Source organism: Tympanuchus pallidicinctus, unplaced genomic scaffold, assembly GCF_026119805.1.
Source record: "Tympanuchus pallidicinctus isolate F22 unplaced genomic scaffold, pur_lepc_1.0 scaffold14, whole genome shotgun sequence".
Classification (NCBI taxonomy): domain Eukaryota; kingdom Metazoa; phylum Chordata; class Aves; order Galliformes; family Phasianidae; genus Tympanuchus; species Tympanuchus pallidicinctus.
This window is the reverse complement of record NW_026294659.1, coordinates 1,710,127-1,728,295: the sequence shown is the minus strand read 5'-3', so window position 1 is coordinate 1,728,295 and position 18,169 is coordinate 1,710,127. Positions and strand designations below refer to the sequence as shown.

General features: G+C 36.6%; 1 protein-coding gene across 12 annotated transcripts in view; it reads right to left on the bottom strand.

The window, feature by feature from the left end:
- Positions 1–18,169, bottom strand: part of CDKL5 (cyclin dependent kinase like 5) — a 121,643-nt gene that overhangs the window by 11,320 nt on the left and 92,154 nt on the right. For 10 of the 12 annotated variants that reach the window (XM_052673988.1, XM_052673992.1, XM_052673987.1 and 7 more), the window contains 5 exons: positions 15,572–16,598; positions 12,586–12,687; positions 12,233–12,338; positions 10,355–10,478; positions 2,259–2,361 (listed from right to left, as the gene is read on the bottom strand). In XM_052673988.1, the coding sequence (XP_052529948.1) occupies positions 2,259–2,361; positions 10,355–10,478; positions 12,233–12,338; positions 12,586–12,687; positions 15,572–16,598 (1,462 nt within the window). The remainder of the gene's footprint in view (positions 1–2,258; positions 2,362–10,354; positions 10,479–12,232; positions 12,339–12,585; positions 12,688–15,571; positions 16,599–18,169) is intronic. The other 2 variants (XM_052673994.1, XM_052673996.1) reach the window with 2 other exon arrangements.

The window sequence follows — 18,169 nt, the reverse complement described above, 5'->3', positions numbered from 1 at the left end:
ATGTTTGTTAGATAGACTTCCTCAACTAACAGTGTCTGAGGCAGACACTTGTGCATATGGTGGCACGCACAGTCTGCCCCTAGAATCTGTCTTGTAATCAACTGTGAGTAGAAATGAGAATAAGTTTTTTGGATCAAGTTGATGTCAGCAAGTTTGTAGATGAGATGCAGGAGTTTATCACTCTCTCAATTCAGGAATTTTATCTATCTTCCTGTGACATACTAGTTCTAACTAGACACTGCAATTTCCCCTCATGACATAAATCTTCTATCTCTCCCTGTCTCTTTCTTTCCTCATCCTTAAGGATGAGAAGAAGTAGGAGTAAGGATATGTATAAATCAGCCTTGGCTTGTAACCAGGGATGTTTTCAGTAGCTGCAGATCAGGGTTTTGGAAAGTGCTGTATTTTGAGTTGCAAAACAACTCAACTTGGTCTCTCCTTCATTCACATAGCTTAATCTTGCAGTATTTGCTACTTAACATATTTAAAAGCTAGGCTTTTAAAGCGCTCCCTACCACCAAGTCTGAATGGCTGAAATCCAAAAAAGATCAAATTTAACATCACTGGAACAAGTGGTTTCAGGTGTGCTAGCCTTTCCTGGGCATTCTGATATCACATAATCCCAGAGTCTTAATCTAAATATTTTGTTCCATTGTGTAATGTAAATGGTTGTATCTGAACTGAGTACAAATCTCAAGGAGAACAAGTTCAGAAGGAGGAAAAGCCTGGCCAGCAGGAAGACAAGGTGCATCTCGTGTGCCAATTAATACACGCATGCACACGTTTCATGCAGTTCAAAGAAAATTAAACAAACAAAAGTAGATGAACACTCCACTCCCCCAACTTTCAACAGATCTGCCCTCCACCAAAACCCAGATCACACCACCTCAGTCTGACAGAAGATACTTAAATACAGTCACTGCCCTTCACCCTGCAGTACCATTAACATCTTCCAGAGCCTATTTTAACTAGAGTGAGTAAGCATGACTTACTTCATTTCAAGAACCTTCAAAACTGTAACTGCAATTTCACTTACAGAAATACTGCAACTTAATTTTCAGTGTCACTGAGATCTTAAGCAAACCGAAAGCTGAAATGTGGGGAATTCAAGTAAGCTTCTCTGAAAATCACAGCATATCTTACTGCTGGTGATGATGATCTCAATACTAGGTAAAATGATTTGATTTTCAGAATACAAGTAAAGTCTGAAATTTATCCTCTATTTTTACACTGAGAACACCAATATCAGAAAGCTTTGTCATTAACAAATTGAGTCATTTTATCTTAAAAAACATTTTATCCCATTTTATCTTAAAAAAAATAGCAGAATTCTTCATTTTCCTACCCAGAACTCGTTGCGCAGGGAAATGAAAGTGTGAAGTACACCAAAAAGAATAGGCAACAAAGAGACCAAGGTTTTTTTTATGACACTATTTTGTACATGAAATTTAGCAACATACTGCTACACTAATAAAAGTCAGTTATCCTTCTGGTGGCCTGGTTGAGAATTACAAGGCCGCAGTTTCTAGATAAAGTACCTGCAGTTTAATTTACTTTTTTTTTTTTTTTTTTTTGGACTTAATGCAAAGGTAATTTTAAGTGTTTCATTGTTTCCAGAACAGTCATCCAAGAATGAGGTAAGACGATGTTTAGGTTTATTTCATAGGGGTTTTCATTATAAAATTTTGTGAAATGCTAACTCGCTCTGATAAAGTTCTTCTTCCCTTCCAAAACCTAGATGTAAATACGGAAAAGATAAGAGACTTACAGCAGTGACAAAAGCCACAGTCACCAAAAACCATAAAGCATTCGCAATAGTTAAGATGCATCTCCCTTATTCCAGTCACAGGGTACAGCAACACAGAAGCTGTCATCAAGAGAGTGCCATGAAAAAGATCTTAAAGAAATCTCTTTTAAAGCAGTTTGATCACCTAATGGGAGTCTGACATTTTTCAAGCTCAGAGGACAATAATGCATTTCTACTCTTCGAATGGAGTCACCATATGCTGCGAAAGAATTTGCTGCGATACCTGCTTAAAACTTGCATCTAAATTGGATGATGAAGTATCTGAATGAATACAGAGACATATACAGCACGTGGATCTGACTGTATCTGACAGAAAATAAAATAACAACAAATAGATACAGGCAGGTATGACCACAAATAATAGAAACATACTGTACTAGTCTAGCATACTAAAATAGTGCCATTTAAAATTGACAACTACATTTTCTTTTACAAATAATTGTATACTTACGGTTTGAGATTTCTTCTTTTTCTTTTTTATTGCCCTGAAAAAACCTTGCTTTTCTTTCTCCTTAAGCTGTTCAGAGTGACTGTTAAGATTTTCAGGACTTTTCCTAAACATGAGATAAGGTATTGTAAGATAGATTTTATTTTGACACTATGCACATTCTGCAAAATAATGAGGCCCTATGCCAAAGAATGAAAATTAATGATTAAAGCACTAAGATTCTTAGTATTTTAGCATTCATTGGTTCAAAGGTTACTATACAAATAACGGATAAATTACCTTATTAAATGGAGTAGGAAGAACACAGTGTTAGGGTAAAATGATTAGCTCAAACCACTGAATAGTTATTTAGGGGAAAGACAAGCATGCATTTCTATTTTATTTTCTTTTAAGCCAGAATTTAATATTCCAACCAAAGTATTTACACCAAAGGCCTTTTAGAAAAATTAAAATCATAACTTGGAGAACATACAAATGATGAGGAAGTATAAAAGCACCGGTCCAGTTTATCCACTGCTTGGTGGAGAGCCAGGAGTTGCAAAGTTTGCCACACAGAACCAATTTCAACCAAAATTCCTGACCTTTGCTGACATGGTTCCAAACTTATCATCAAGGAAGTCTGGGGATCTATTGCGGTCCATCTCAACTTAAATGCTTCAGTTATTTTGTTACGCACAGGTGAGACAGCGCTGGCAAAAAAAGATGACCCCGGAGTGGAACTTGCCTGAAGTTGGAATTTTATTTATTTCCACCTTAGATCTTGCTTACAGCTGAATTATCCACAGCTGATAAATGGCATGCTACTTACTTAAAGCATATGCAGCAAACTATGTATGTCAAGTCCTGATATAGAGTAGAAAGATGGCTTATGTAGGACAGTGGTGAGTCAGAGCTGAATGCAGTTCTAGTGCCCTTTAAGGTATTATGAAAACTGGAAATGGCGAAGGGAAGTTTCACAGAGGTAGAAAGAACAGCCTGCATTAAAAGAGCCAGAGATTTCCAAGTCTTTAGTATGTTAAAAAACACAAACCCCAGCATTTCTAGTTTCCTTGGTTGCGGTGTGCAGGTACTTATCCAGGAAGAAATTACAGGGTACTCGATGGATCTTTAAAGCAGAGGGCAAAGACATAACAAGTAGATACACGATGAGGCCACAGAAACCATACTGTAAATAAGGCACTGATTTTAATAATTAACTACCAGAAGTAACTCTTTAGTGAAGTAGATTGGCATCTTTTTGATAGTTTTTGAAATCTGACATTTCCAATCAGGACTGCATAAACTCCTGCTGGGTACACTACTGGGCTTCAACCCCAGAGAAACGATGCCATTTAATGGCAACTAACGCAATGGAGGCCATACTTGGTGCCCTAATAGCCCTTTTTAGCCTTGAGGTGTATGGAAACAAAAATGAAATGATTCTGCTGTCTTGCTGCAAAACCTGATGGACAACCACAGGTTCTCAGGGCTCTGGATGACAAGAAAAAGCAGCTTTTCTTGAAGCAACTGTAACGTAGCAATACTTTGCTGTCTGCTATAGTTATCCTTGGATTCTAAATCTGGCTTAAAGCACTACGCTGCAAGCTGGTGATTCAGCTGCTACTACGTGCCAAGCTGACATTATTTTCCAAGCAAATGGGAAACACATAATTGGAGTGGGAATGACTAGAGAAGCCTCTCTAATTGATAAGAGTATCTTCACTCTCAAACAGTGTTTGATCAGTTCCTCGAATTCTTCCCAAAACAGTCAAAATGTAACCTGGTTCTATGGGAATGCACACAGTGTTTAAACACTGTAATAAAGTGCAATTATTGAGTAAGATAAATGTGCGTAGGGGAAAGATTTATAGGCAGAGGAAATTATGGGAATTTTCCTAATTTAGATTTTTGTGACTTAAATCTAGATCCAAAAAACATTCAAGCATTCAATGTGATAGACAAGATGTGAAAATCTGAACTGTGAAAGTTGATGTGGGAAAAGTCTCTACTTCAGTATATAATTATTAGGTTTCTATGACATGTTATAAAGATCCTGCATTGCTCAAGATTCTTGTTTATGTCGTGTTCTTTTATGTCATGTTCCTGGATTTGGTATCATTGCATAACAGCACTAAGTTTTGTATTATTCATCTAAAGCATCAAGGAGAAAGCCCAAAAGTAAACACTACTGAAAGCTTCACAGAATCTGTCAGCTCTCAAGAATGACGTTGCACAGGGAAAATAACTACTGAATTATTTACTAAATGATATTTATTTTGGGGAGTTTCATCTTCTTTAATCTATTAGGAAACCTAGAGGAAACCAAATGCCCCAGATATCTTGCTTATACTCTGAAAGTCATGTGAATGGGGCTGAGAATTGCTCACACCTTTCCCTGAAGGAGCTATTGCACACTGATGTGTGCAGACAGCCCATACCATGGCCCCAGTGAAAATTACCAACCTAGAGACTATGCTGCCTATTGAAGGACCAATATCAGATTTTAAGCCCCAGTGTGGTTACTCAGCATTGTTCTTTAAAATGTCAGTGCCTTGCTATGGCTATTCTGCTCCAACATCCAACCTTCAGTGGAAACACTGTATTTTTAAAGGTGAATTTAGTCTTCAGAATAAAACTTGGGACAACTTTTGCCATGATTTCAGACAGATTCAGTCAAATGTAATTCTTCTATTTGGTCCAATGGTCCTGGACATGAAAAGTGCTCCCAACAGTAGATGAATAGATAGAAGTGAAACTCTGTGCCATAATTCCCTCATTATGACTCCAGTGACCAGGCTGGAGAAAAGTAAGGGGCTGAGAACTCTGCTCATTTTCAATTGCTGCTTACCCAAAAGGCAGTGGGTTTACACCAACGGGTTTATGTCATTAACTCCTATGACTCATATTGCAGTACAGTCGTCTGAAAAAGCACTGACCTTGAAAAGCAACTGCTTCAAAACACATGCTCATTATATCAAGAGAGCGAACATATATAGCATTACAGCAGGAAGTTTCAACACCAGGATTCTGTAAGGAGTAAAAATAGAGCAGAACGTCTGGATCGATGGGATAAAACACTGGGGTATTTTAGGCATCCCAAAAGATGGTTTTCAGACAATGGACAGTACAGGAAAAAAAAGAAAAAGGCTATCAGAAAAAAAATCTCTGGTATAATCACACCGCAGATCTTACAGTGTAACTGCCAAGTCTTGGTATTCTGCATAAAGCTTCAGGTCTGGAGAGCAAGCGGTTTTACCACAGCCTGTCACACAGTGCCTCTTTTACTAGCCAGTAAGACCAGCCCTAGAGAAAAGTCCTCACTGACACAACTTGCCCTCAATCAGAAATTAAAAGCAAAATGGGCTCTTCTCTATTATTTACTCTTTTTTTTGTATGCATCTTTTGCATGCTTAGGACATATAGCATAGATCACAGTGGTTCTTCTGGTCAAAGATACTTGGAAAAAGACATAGAAACAAGAGAAATTCTATGACTATTACTAGTGTTTATCACCCTTTGGGCAGGAATGGCATCCAACCTTGTGCAGGTACATCAAGGTGTAGCAGCAAACATGTAAGGGGCAGGCAAGCTGCTGTGCTTTAATATAAACTTCAAAAAGAAAAGAAAAAAAAAAACAAGAAAAGAAGCGTGCTGCATTCATGCTGCCACAGATACACCCATACCGCACACAGCTCTTTTCTGAAAGCAATCCATCATGCTTCAGCTTAAGTTATTCCTCATTAACCTTAATCTCAGCAGGGAGCTGGGTCAGAATAGTGTCACAGTACTGTTCTCTGGAGAGAACTGCACACAATTACATGAGTAAGATTTGGGTCTAATGGAGGAGTTATTGAAATGTCTGAAGTTTTTGTCAAAATGAATGAACAAAATAAAAAACTGCTGGTAGTTATACAGTAACCATAAACAAAAGCAAGATAATGTCAGAGACCTCAGAAGCACCTTGGATACATAGTTTACAAAGATATCAATCCCGCAACTTGAAGCCCATAGTAGCTTTTAGACTTATTGGTCTAAAAGCCTGGCACTGAAAGCTTGAAAAGCAACGTTCAGATTTGATCTCTGATAAGAGTCTTTTTTTTTTTTTCATGAAAAAGTAGGGTTTATTAGTTAGAATAAAACCCTGATCTACCATCTTATATACAGAATTCAAAGCAGAAGCCACTACTAGGATCCCCATGTTATGGCTTTACAAAAAAATCATACATACTTTGTATGTATATATACATCCTTTACATGTATTTATACACATAGACATCTTATACTCCTCCCATAGCAACCCCTCAACATCAGTAAGAAAAAAATGTGGAAATACTTGGTTTCATAAACTTGTAGTTCATCAGGCTTATTTCTCAGACAGAATATCGATGACTACAAATTGTGGAAGGCTTCCTTGCAAATAACATTACATTTCATTACCCAGTTTTAGTACAAAACAAAACCCACTGATGACCAGGGAAAGGACAGGGAAGAGGCACTGTTCAGTAGAAGAAAGCCTACATGCACTGGCAGGGAGGCTGAGGTGCAGCCAAACGGCTGAAAAAAGCAAACATAGCAGATGACAACGCACGTGCCATAATCTTGGAAAGGAAATGTCAGAAGGAAAGTGACACTGTTTGGAAGGTGAACATCTTCAGGCTATGCTGGGCAGATTCCTAAAGCCTCCACCCACACCAGTGTAACACACTACTGATTTTTAAACTTGCAAACTACAAATTCAGAATTTTTTTCTCTATTTTTAGATGAATTCTAAGGATCTTTAAACGAACTGGAGTGAATTTGCAATGCATGAATATTCATACTGCAGACAGTCAAACTCAGCTGCCTTGTTCAGGTGTTGGTAACCTTCTAGTTTCAGGGAACTCAGTGTGACTGTATTTTCACATTGACACTGAAACAGCAATACTAAAGCCAGCTGGGTCACATCTGTAACATATATATTGTTTTGGAGTCCTGACAACTAACGACAGGTAAGAGTAAGCCGCTGACACTCCTAAGAATAGGATGTTCTTCTCTTTGTTCTTGAGTCACAGAGTGTTTGTGTGCTTATTTGTTTGTACACATCTAGAAAATAATTATATGCATTCCTCATTTTTATTTTCTGCAGGCAGATACGACATATTCTAGCTGTCACAGAACAAATAAGCTTTAATGGACAAAAAAGATCTATGCAAGAAAGCTTTCCAAAAGTTTCCAAATATCTTGCAAGCAATCAAGCATTTCCAGTATGATGTGTGATACTGCACATAGAGTTTATTCCAAAGAGATATTTAGAATGATAATAATGCAAAGCTAAGGGTAACACACGTCAGCATTTTGGTACACTAGCAGAACAAGGTTAAGTATCTTGCCTACTACCTACTAGTTTTGCTCAGCTCAAGATGAAACTTGCACAACTATGTACCACAAAAGGGAATTAGACATCTAAGCTTGTTTCTAAAGATGGAATACTAAGCAAGCTTAAGGTCATTCAGGGGAAACTAAACTCAAGCAAAAAAGATTTTCTAGAAAGATGTAAAATACACCTTTTTCCCCCAAATCAGATTCTCAAAAGTTGCAAAATAGTAATATAATAGTGAAATAGTAATTTAATAGTAAAACCTGATCACAGAAGTAGAGTTTATAACATCTTTATTTTAAAGAGGCAGGATAGCGGGGACAGAGTGAAGAAATGCACACAAAGACAAGGGAACATTTGTGACAATTCAGTCTAGCAAACATTCACAAAATCCTTGACAGAAGAAAGGTAACACAGAGCAATAGTAGGAGAGGAGCAATATTTTACAGCAGTGGCAAGTCTGAGTGGAATACATGTCACTCGTAATCTGAGATGAATCGTCACGTACCAGTTATGCATGTCTTTCAGACATCAAATGTTTACTTCATCATAAAATTGATGTAAGCAAAAATCACAATCCATTAGAGCTTTCAACATTTTCATAAGCATCTGCACAACTTCTATACAGAAAATTAAGTAGAGGAACACAGACTCTACATCACTCAGGAATCTGCATTTACGGCACAAAACAATTCTGCAACAACATTAGACCATTGCCAGGACAGCTTGCACAGAGCAACAGGTAGAGCTGGGCAGGAAACATTTCAGGAAAATTGGGAGTAGGGAAAGGAAAGAGAGAGAGGAATGCATCCCAAAGTTAACTGACTGTTGAGGGCATTGCATTCTTTCCATTTCACAAGACTAAATGATTATTCTGTGGGTTTTTCTCTCAAAGGAGCTGTTCCACTTTGTGGAAATATTTGAGTATATTAAACAAAGCAGGGACTTAAATCTAACTCTCTCAAAGTTAACTCAGGGTCTTTTTCACTAGGCTATACTCTGCATCTCTGTGGCCCTTTTGTTATTTCAACAAGATGAAATTTCCAAAGGAGAACATATTCAGGATAAAAAGAGAATGTGCTTTAACTTCTGTTTCGGGGCATTCACTCGTTAGATCCAAGATCTCGGTTCAAGTCTCTGGTTTAAATAACAAAGAACAAAGACCTTGCACTTGAGTTCTTCACATGCCAAAAAATAACGCTGACCTTACAGTACTCATTATTTTTAGTATTTCTCTGGTTTTGACTGGAAATTAAATCCTGGAACTGAAGGCTCTTTCCAAAAATTTTTAGTTGGTATTAGTCTGTTCCTTTGAAAAGTTTTCATTTTGGTAATTTGTAATTGTAAGGAAAATAAATACTTGGTCAAAAAATTCCCAACCAGCTCTAATAACATACCTTATTATTTCAGTTCAGAGTTGGAATAACATTACATGTTCCTTTGCAATAACCACATAATAAAAGGTAATATATTACTGAATGACACAGAAAGGAAAACAAGATTCCAGTTGTCTTGTTGCATGCAAGGTAAGAAGATTCAAATATGAAGGACAAGAAAAGATGTAAAAAGCTTCAACAGTGAAAACAAAGACCTTATTTAGCAACATAAATTACAACAATGGTACCACCTTCTTACATAAACGACCAGATCCCCAAATTTACTTTCAAACAAAACTGATGTAGGTGGAGCTACTGAAGGACAGGAAGCAGATTCTAGAGAATCAGAGCAGGTGACAAGTGTTCTGGAGTAAACGTCTTCCATTGCTGACATGGGTACAGAACCCGAACAAAAGCTGAGATACCATTTGTTCGTGTCCCTCCTCCTTTCTTTTTTAAGCAGATAATTCACGGATTGTTCACATGAAAATACAGTATGTTAACAAACCACTGAAACAGTTTTTTAGCTAGCATAATTTTATCACACTTTCAGAGAGCAGAGTTTCAGAGAATGGTACAAAGTACACTTTAGACATGAGAATGCATACGGTCCCTCCCAACAATCCTTTGAAACCGTTTGCTTATTTTCATTCACTGTGCTTGATTGTGATTGAACGAAGTAGAACATGGAGACTATTTTAGAACTATATAGCTCTCACAGTAAGAAAATTAAGATGTTTCCCTTTAAGCCCTGCAAAGCTACACATATGCCGCCATTCTATTAGAATAATTAGAGTTAACTGCTCTATGTTATACAATAGCATCATGTGATACTTCCAAATCTTTTAAAACCAATATACACCACTCAGATGTTGCTTTAGCCAATTTCTCATAGAATGTGCTCAATTCCTTCTGTGATGCATAAGCAAAGAAAGCAGCAGTCCCCACTGCAGGGTGAACACTGTATTCTTCATTAACGAAGTCCTATTCTATATATGGAAACATGCATTTTTATATATATGGTTTTTACATTTGTAAATTTGACAATTCATGCTTTTAGAATCCACAGATGAAGCAATGGGTTTGCTATATCAAGCACTTTGTATTATTGTTAACCAAAGGCTGATAATGGAAAAAAACAAGAAAGAGCAGACAAAAGAGCACCCTTTCTCATGCATTCAATGCGATGAAGTATTTCTTGTTGCTCAAAAGGGCACAGCAAACATGCAATGTCATGTCAGTACAGTCAGAGGGAGCACTAAAGAAAGCATGAATATACAATAGCAAATTTTGAAAAGAAATCTTGTAGGCTTTTTTTTTTTCTCCTCTTAAAAATCCTTTTCTTTCCCCCTGCCATTCTCTACACATCTGCGTAAATAACAACTCACCAGGTATCAAAGGTGGTTTGTCTCTTTGAGTGGTTTGCCACCGTGCTGCTGTCTGCTGGTAGTACAGAAGCTCTGTTTGACACATTGTTTTCTATGTACGTGCTGTCCGGACGTGGAGATGGAACTGAACAGAGAAAGAGCAAAAACTGTATACTGAGCTCTGCCAAAAATCACATCTTTGAGTTGTATGATTTCTTTCTACCTCTTCTACAAAAAACAAATGAAGCACAGAAAAGTACTTCTTAACTTTTACAGTTTGGAAAGCCATTGTTTTATAATAATTGCAAGGTAATATTGTAAAATGATGGCATCACTAGAACTTGGTAAGATATTCTAAACATCATCTGCAAGTGTGACTGATAGTTAAAAACAGGAAATAGAATAAAAGGCTGGATTACTGGTATTAAAGACACAAAACACTACAGCTCACCCTTTGTTTTAACACAAGCCTAAGGTACAAAACAAAACATTAGTCTTAAAAAAACATCAGATTTAACATAACTAGGAGTAAGAGATTACTTATAAAAAATGAAGGGATAAAATCAAATATGTTTTTTAAACAAAAATTCTGTACTTTCGAAAACATTCTATACATACCTAAAGTACAAATTTGATATCAGAATTACAAATAACATCAGAAATATATGCAGTGGATTAAAACTGATCAGACACCAGTTGCAGCACTACTGTACTATCAAAGCTGAATTGTTAATTTTTGATTAATTTCTAGTACAAAGACACATGCCAGTAACCTCTATTTGAAGTCAATACTTAATCATTGAGTCAATAGGAAGTCATGGTGTTCCACAGTAAGTTTTTCTTTCAGTAACTTTTACATATACTTTGAATACATGTATACTTTGAATATAATACCACTTCTCCAGTGAAGCAGTTAAGTCTGTGCATTAAAATAAGGTTGTTTGCTATATGTAGTTAAATAATTGCAATGGGACACTGACAAGGATTGGCAGAACTGAACATGGCTAAAGCAGGTCATCTGCCAATTGATCAACCTGAAGAGGATCAGAGAGAGACTGGTAACTCTACTTAAGGTTATTAGGTGACTCATAATCGAATTTTAGCTGATCGTGCCTACTTAAGGTTCAGGGGAGCCCCACAAGCCTCCTAATATTCATAGGACAGTAATTAGCTTGTCATCCTTGTTCTTCTCAAAGGGATTACCCAGGTTTAGCTATGAGACAGCTGCTCACAAATCACTGTTCTTATTGTACCATACCAGAACAGTATCTATTCATGTATGCACATACATGCACATGCACCCACATGTATATATACAGGTACTTATGTACATTAACATGCTCCTGTTTTATTGTTTATTCTCAATTGGGCTTACATAACCACGCTTTTACTTGTTGAAACACTGAATTTTAGTAAACCTGCACAAAAGATACAAATGTAAGTTTCAACGAATGAATGAATAGCACTGGAAGATCCATATACCATATTACCTAAGACAAATCAGCATGTCAGTGTGTCACAAGTAGAAAGGTGTTCAGATTTAATATTAGTAAGAATTAAAAGTACGAATTGATATTTAAAAAAATAAGGAGTTCACTCTAGCAATTTTCATTTATTTTGTTCAACTTTCCCTAATAAATTATCTTCTGGTTTACAAAGAACTACATTGAATATGCTTTTAAATATGCAAAAATACTTCATGCACAAATTGAATACTAATACAATGACTACATACAACTGAGTAGGTCAGTCTAGTATCTGAAAGCGTGGTAACAATTCTTTCTCCAATTGTTTTTTTTTAAATTGTTCACCTTAGTTCTCTGCACCAACTTCCACTACTTCATTTATATTCCATGTTAAAATTCTTGTTTAATTTTTAAAGATGCACCATAAAATTACCTCTGTAAAAACTGCCAACTCTTCTGGGAACAGCTTCATTATACAGAATTCTATTTTCCTTAGTAGATGCTCCATCTTCTGTGTGTGGATCATGATATGCTCCACCCTATAGAAAAGAACAGTCAGCTATTTAAAATGAAATGCTGTGTTTTTAACTAACATAACAAGGAATAAACTCTGAATTTTACTACAGACAGTTTTCATTTCATGCTATGAAAAACTGCCAGTCTCAAACCACATACCCCATAATCAATAATTATTTGGTTTTGTTGTTCCATTCACTTTTTCCAAAATGGCATTAACAAAATTTTGCCTCTTAATTGTAATTTTAAGGACTTTAGCATGATTCAGACCTCAGATTTTCGCCGTGAATGAAATGCAGCTGTAACATCTCTGGAGGAATCTTTTACTGGAGGTCTTGTTAAATTTGTTTCTGATGGAATCTGGTCACTCTGCTAATGGCAAATTTTAAAAAAATAAACAAGAAATGCATGTAATTTGTGATTATTGCAACACCAAAGCACTATCTCTTAACAGCTGTTACAAAGTAGTACCTACAGGAGCCAGCAGTCACAAAATCTACTATTCACAAACTAAGAGGTATCCCGAAACTAAGAAATATATAAGCTGAATAGGTAGGTCAGACAGGATAGCAAAAGCACATCACCAGGATAGCAAAAGTACATCACCATCTCTAATTAATCTATGTTTCTGAATAAAAACTTCCTGGAAGGTACGTCAAATAAAAACTTAAGTACTCCCTCAGAAACGACCATATATGCGTGGAATTGGCCACCAAATATGACTTAATTCCTTTCTTAAATGAACCAGAAGCTGTGACTCTTTCTGCAGTAAGGACCAGATAAAATTCAATACTCTAAGACCTCCCAGGAAACCCGGAAACATTTCCAAAATTTGTTTTGTCTTTCATTAATAAAGATCTGAACTCACTACCATCAATAATATAACTCCTAAAACTGTGCCCAGATGATAAATGCAACTAAAACAATGGTTTAAATCACAGATTGCTTCAGCAAAATTTGAGTTTGATAAATTTGATTAAATTATGACTTAAGGCACTTTTTGTTGGTTAGCATTTAAGTCATAAATACGAGACAATAGTAGCAACTTGTACTTGAATTTATTCTGCCTACCCCTTTGTGTACGTTTAACTTAAAAAGAGCCCTTAAGAAAACACTGTTGAAACTGAGACTTGGAAAGTTTAATGCACCGAATGCAAGTAAGATTTAAACCTAGCGAACAAAGAATGATTTTCTTTAAAATGAATTGTTAGTGGCTTAATGGAATCTACAAACAGGGAACTAAGGACATTTCACAAAATATGAGCCCAGAGAGACAACAGTAGCAGAGAAAACCAGTAGAACTGAATGGAAAAATTTACTAGGAAAATAATACAGATTCTTTGACAACCTTTATATTTTTCCTGAAGTTTTGAGTTCACTATGGCTGAAGAAAGTGAAGTTTTCTCATTTGTAATACAGCATGTGGCAAGAAAAAGGGATAGGAAAGGATTCCTATCTGAAATTCCTATCAGAGTCATACAAATATTGTAATTTTAATTCCGATTTGTGATCGAAAATAGTGAAAAAGAAGGAAAACAGACAAAAACGCTTTGCGAACGTACAGACTTGCCATATATTTCAAAAGAGTATTTTTCCCTTCAGGCTTCTGCTGGTTGAAATATGGCCTCAAAACAATGAATTGAAGACTTAAGTTTAAAAACCACTGACCAAAAAAGATAAAGGTGAATTCTTTACAAATGATTAGACATTCCAAAGCAAACCACAATGAACAAAACTATAAGCATTAGGATGTATAACAATTTTTCTGATTGAAATAAAGTTTTTCAAGTAGCTGTCAAAAGACAAAGAATGATCTGATAATAGGAATTAAAATTAGAATTAATTATCAATTTAATATCTGCTAAATAATTTAGAAAAAGATCCAAATATTAAAGAATACAAGGCAGCGTCAGCTTTTATTATCAAAATGTCAAATGTTGCTATTACTGCCTTTCTACAGTAATACTGTGAAGAAAAGTAACATTTAATTCGACTGAAATGAGAGAGAGAAAAAAATGACTAAGCACAAGAAATAAAATCTTATTTTAAAGTAGAGCTTCTGTAATTCCTTCTAAGTAGCCATTTTTCTTTAAATTCTCTTCTTTTATGAGATTTTTTTCTTCTTATAACAAATAATTCACATAATTCTGAACGGAAGAGACATACTAAATACAAAAATAATGTATTAGTAAAAACGTGCTTTTAAATATATAAAAATGCCTTATCTATGCTTTCTTCTGTTGAAGAGCCATCCAGTATGTGAAAACTCTTTTTTTATGATTGCATACAAGTCTACTATGTGTATTTATTATGTAAACTGAAGAGGCTGAGGTTTTTAGTCTTTTTCACTATCCTTTTATAGACATTCAATAATATATGTAGATCTGACCTTCTGCAGTTTGTCAACAAAACTGAACAAGAATTTTGAAGTCACTTTATGACATAAACGTGTATTAAAAAAACCAAATGCTAATTTTATTTACATTTATGTTTTGGATCAATGGCACAGCAATCTAAGGATATGGGGACATTCATCTTATGCAAAACCTTAAAAAATTCACAACTATGGTATTATGAAAGTAAATCAACACTGAAACTGGCCCTTTCTCCACACTGATGAAGTAATACTCATAACAAAATATCGTAAGATAAGTAATGACAGTCACTATAGCACTGCTAAGGCTTCAGTTCACTGGTGGCTTCTCCCAGAAAAAATCTCTACCCTGTTCCAGTTATTTATCATACTAATCAAGAGGAATAGTGCAGTTTTTATATCCCTCTAGCAAATCACGACATTTCATCAATAATGTCATGCTATGAACAAGTGAAAAAGCTCACTTCAAAATTTAAGATTGCTATTCAAAACAGAAAGGCATACTAGTGAAGTTAAATAAAACACAAATGAGAAGGTTAATTAAGGAAAACCAATACAATAAAAATGACATTAGAAAACATAACAGACTAGGAACTACAAATTAAATGTTAACTTCACAGACATTTTTTCTGTTCTCACATTTCAGTACATTATAAAAATAGCTGTCATAGTTCAATCATTATTAGCTTTAACGTGGTCTCATTTTGCACTCCAACTACTTAGCATCTTTTTGTTTTTTGGTCTCACATTCCTTGCCTTACAGCACCATAGAAGAATAACTAAGCAAACAAAGAAACAGAAGAGAGAAAGCAGGACACTGTCCCCACATGAAATAAGGAGAGGAAGGTAAGTCTTCCGTAACAGGTGATATTTTGAACTAACCCTATTAGTATCTTCTGTACAGTCTTCTCGTGAAGAGCCAACAGACCTTGTGAGTGACTTATGCTGCACCTGTGGAGATAACAGTTGCAGGCTGTTTGCTCTGGCTGCCATCCCTTGCCCTACGCTTAAGCCACCCTCTGAGCCCTTTGACCTCACTCTGTCCCGGCTCACATACATAGAGTGTCTATGAGGGCGCTGTTGTGAAGAGAAAGGACTGGTATAACCTAGGCCATAGGAAAAAGATTCGTGCGGAGCAGAGAGCGAGTGGGAATGGCTTCCATCCATGTGATCTGGCAGTTTCAACTCCTCCATTGTTTTGGAGTGCCTGGTTGAAGGTCTTCGGGTGTCCAGAGTGCCCTCGCTGCGGTTATTCCTCCCAGAAGGGCTGAGCAAAGTTCTGTTATCGCTATGGCGGGGAGCGGTCGGACTGGTAGGAGAGTTCAAGTCCATGCAGCTGGATGGAAAATAGCGACTGCTGTTTGGTTCTGCAGCTTGAGCCCTAGCCTCAGATAGGTTGCCCACGGATTTCGAGTCTGTCAGAACCCCATGGCTCTTTGACTTTGTCCGATACGAAGGACTCTTAGAAGACTGTGGAATGGTATCAATGTAGCTGTGGCGACTATGCTTATCGCCGGGCTGCAGCGTCCCAGTTTTGCTCTGAGACGTTTCCATAAATGAGTGCCGGTTCTGCTGAGATCTGGTGTTAGACTTCAGGTACTTTGTGCCTGGACCTTCAGAACTTTTTGGGTCCACGTTAAAATCAAATTCTGTTTTTGCCTTTGTCTCCTTTGGACTAAGAAGATGTGGCATGTTATTGTTGGCTAGATCTTTATTGCCAGATCCAGGCTGGTTGCTTGATTTCTTCGCGTGCATTGGGCTATGTGCAGCTGCAGAAAGGTTTCCATTTAAAAAGCTTTCATTTGCTGGAAGACCTTCTTCTCTTGGCCCGCCAACCCCTAGTGTCTGTATGTCCTTGCTGTTTGATCTGTGGTGTGACTGCAAAGCAGAACTTTTGCTGGCTTGATTTCTACATTAAAATGCATAAAGAAGCATTAATATACCAGATTACATATTCATGTATTAGTAACTTCAACAAAAGTGCACTCACTTTAAATGGGAGTTGCCACTTTATAACACAAAATTAGTAGTAAGATCAAAAACTTCTGCTCATTGCAGAAACTGTGAACTAGGAACCAGAAGCTCCACTACAATAACAGATTTTCAAGTGTCAGTATATTGTTTTTCATTGGTCATATCCTAAGGGACCAACTCCATTTTAGTTAAAGGATCCTGCTAGTGGAAAAAAAAGAAATATATAGAATCCAATCATAAAAATTCCAACTTTCCAATATATGTATTTAAATATTTACCAATTTGTACTACATTTGTAATCACTGCTCTAAGCACTATTATGAAAATTAGCTGTAGATCCACTGAAGGAATTGTTAAACACATCCAGCATATCAAAGTTAAAGTGGAACAATCAAATATGTCAATGCTGCCAAAAAGCCCCGTACAATCAATGCTGCAAGCTACATAATGTATGTCTGAGGCGAGTGGAGGCAGAAGAGAGAGAACAGAAGCTATTGTGCTGGTCAAAGCCATTTGGATGGACTGATTCCAAGGTCTTTGCAGCCTGGTGAGCTCTGTAACACCAAGTCAGGAATACCACAGGAACACCGACTTCTGCAGAACTCAGATTCTACAGCATAAAAGCAGATCTGCTCATGGGCCTATCTTGGCCCTGAAACAGTGCAGCTGCAACTGAGCAGTGCTGTGGCTATGCTTATTAGCTTTGATGGACATAAGCTGGCTTAAAGCTGAGTAAATGTACTTATTTTTAAATCAGTTCTATCATCATCTAACTCAGATATATTACTGAGGTATAAACTAAGAGCTGACAGGACTGATGAATTTGTACATTTGTGGATCTTATTAGAAACTATTACCGGATAATGCTAGTTATTTCCATATTAAGGATTTCTGTACTACCTACTTCCAGTGATCTAATGATACGCTCAATTACAATTTCAAGAAATTAAGAAATACCAGCACCAGTAAGTATGTATAGCAGCAGCCAAAACATTTCAGAAAACATGCAGGATACAGACGTCACGTTCCCAAATTTTGAAGTGAGGAATGCTGTTTTTTAAATCTCACTGGAAGAACTAAAGAAAAACCTGGCTAGGATTAAAAGACACTGTAGTTCTGCATACTTCAGAGGATGGCCTTTAGGAAAGCTTTTGTCAAAGGAATGCAATGAGTCTCTTTCTACTAAAGTATTTTATCCACCAGAAAACCTGGTTTGTTGATGTACTGAGATCAGGTGGCTTCTCTCAAGCTATGTGGGTCCAACAAAGGAGTTAGTGAGCAAATACATCCTGTTTTAAGTTCAAGCAGACTAGACTCAGCTCATAACCACAAATGCAGACAAAATTCTGTCTATCCTTACTGTGGAGCATGATCAATGCATTTTTGTTTTCTGTAGCAACACCTCCAAACCACAGAATTCTTGCTATTGTTCAGAAAAGAAGCTAACTTTTTTAAGATGAGTAACCCAAATTATTTTCTTATCGTCATGTGAGAAAAAGCTTTTAC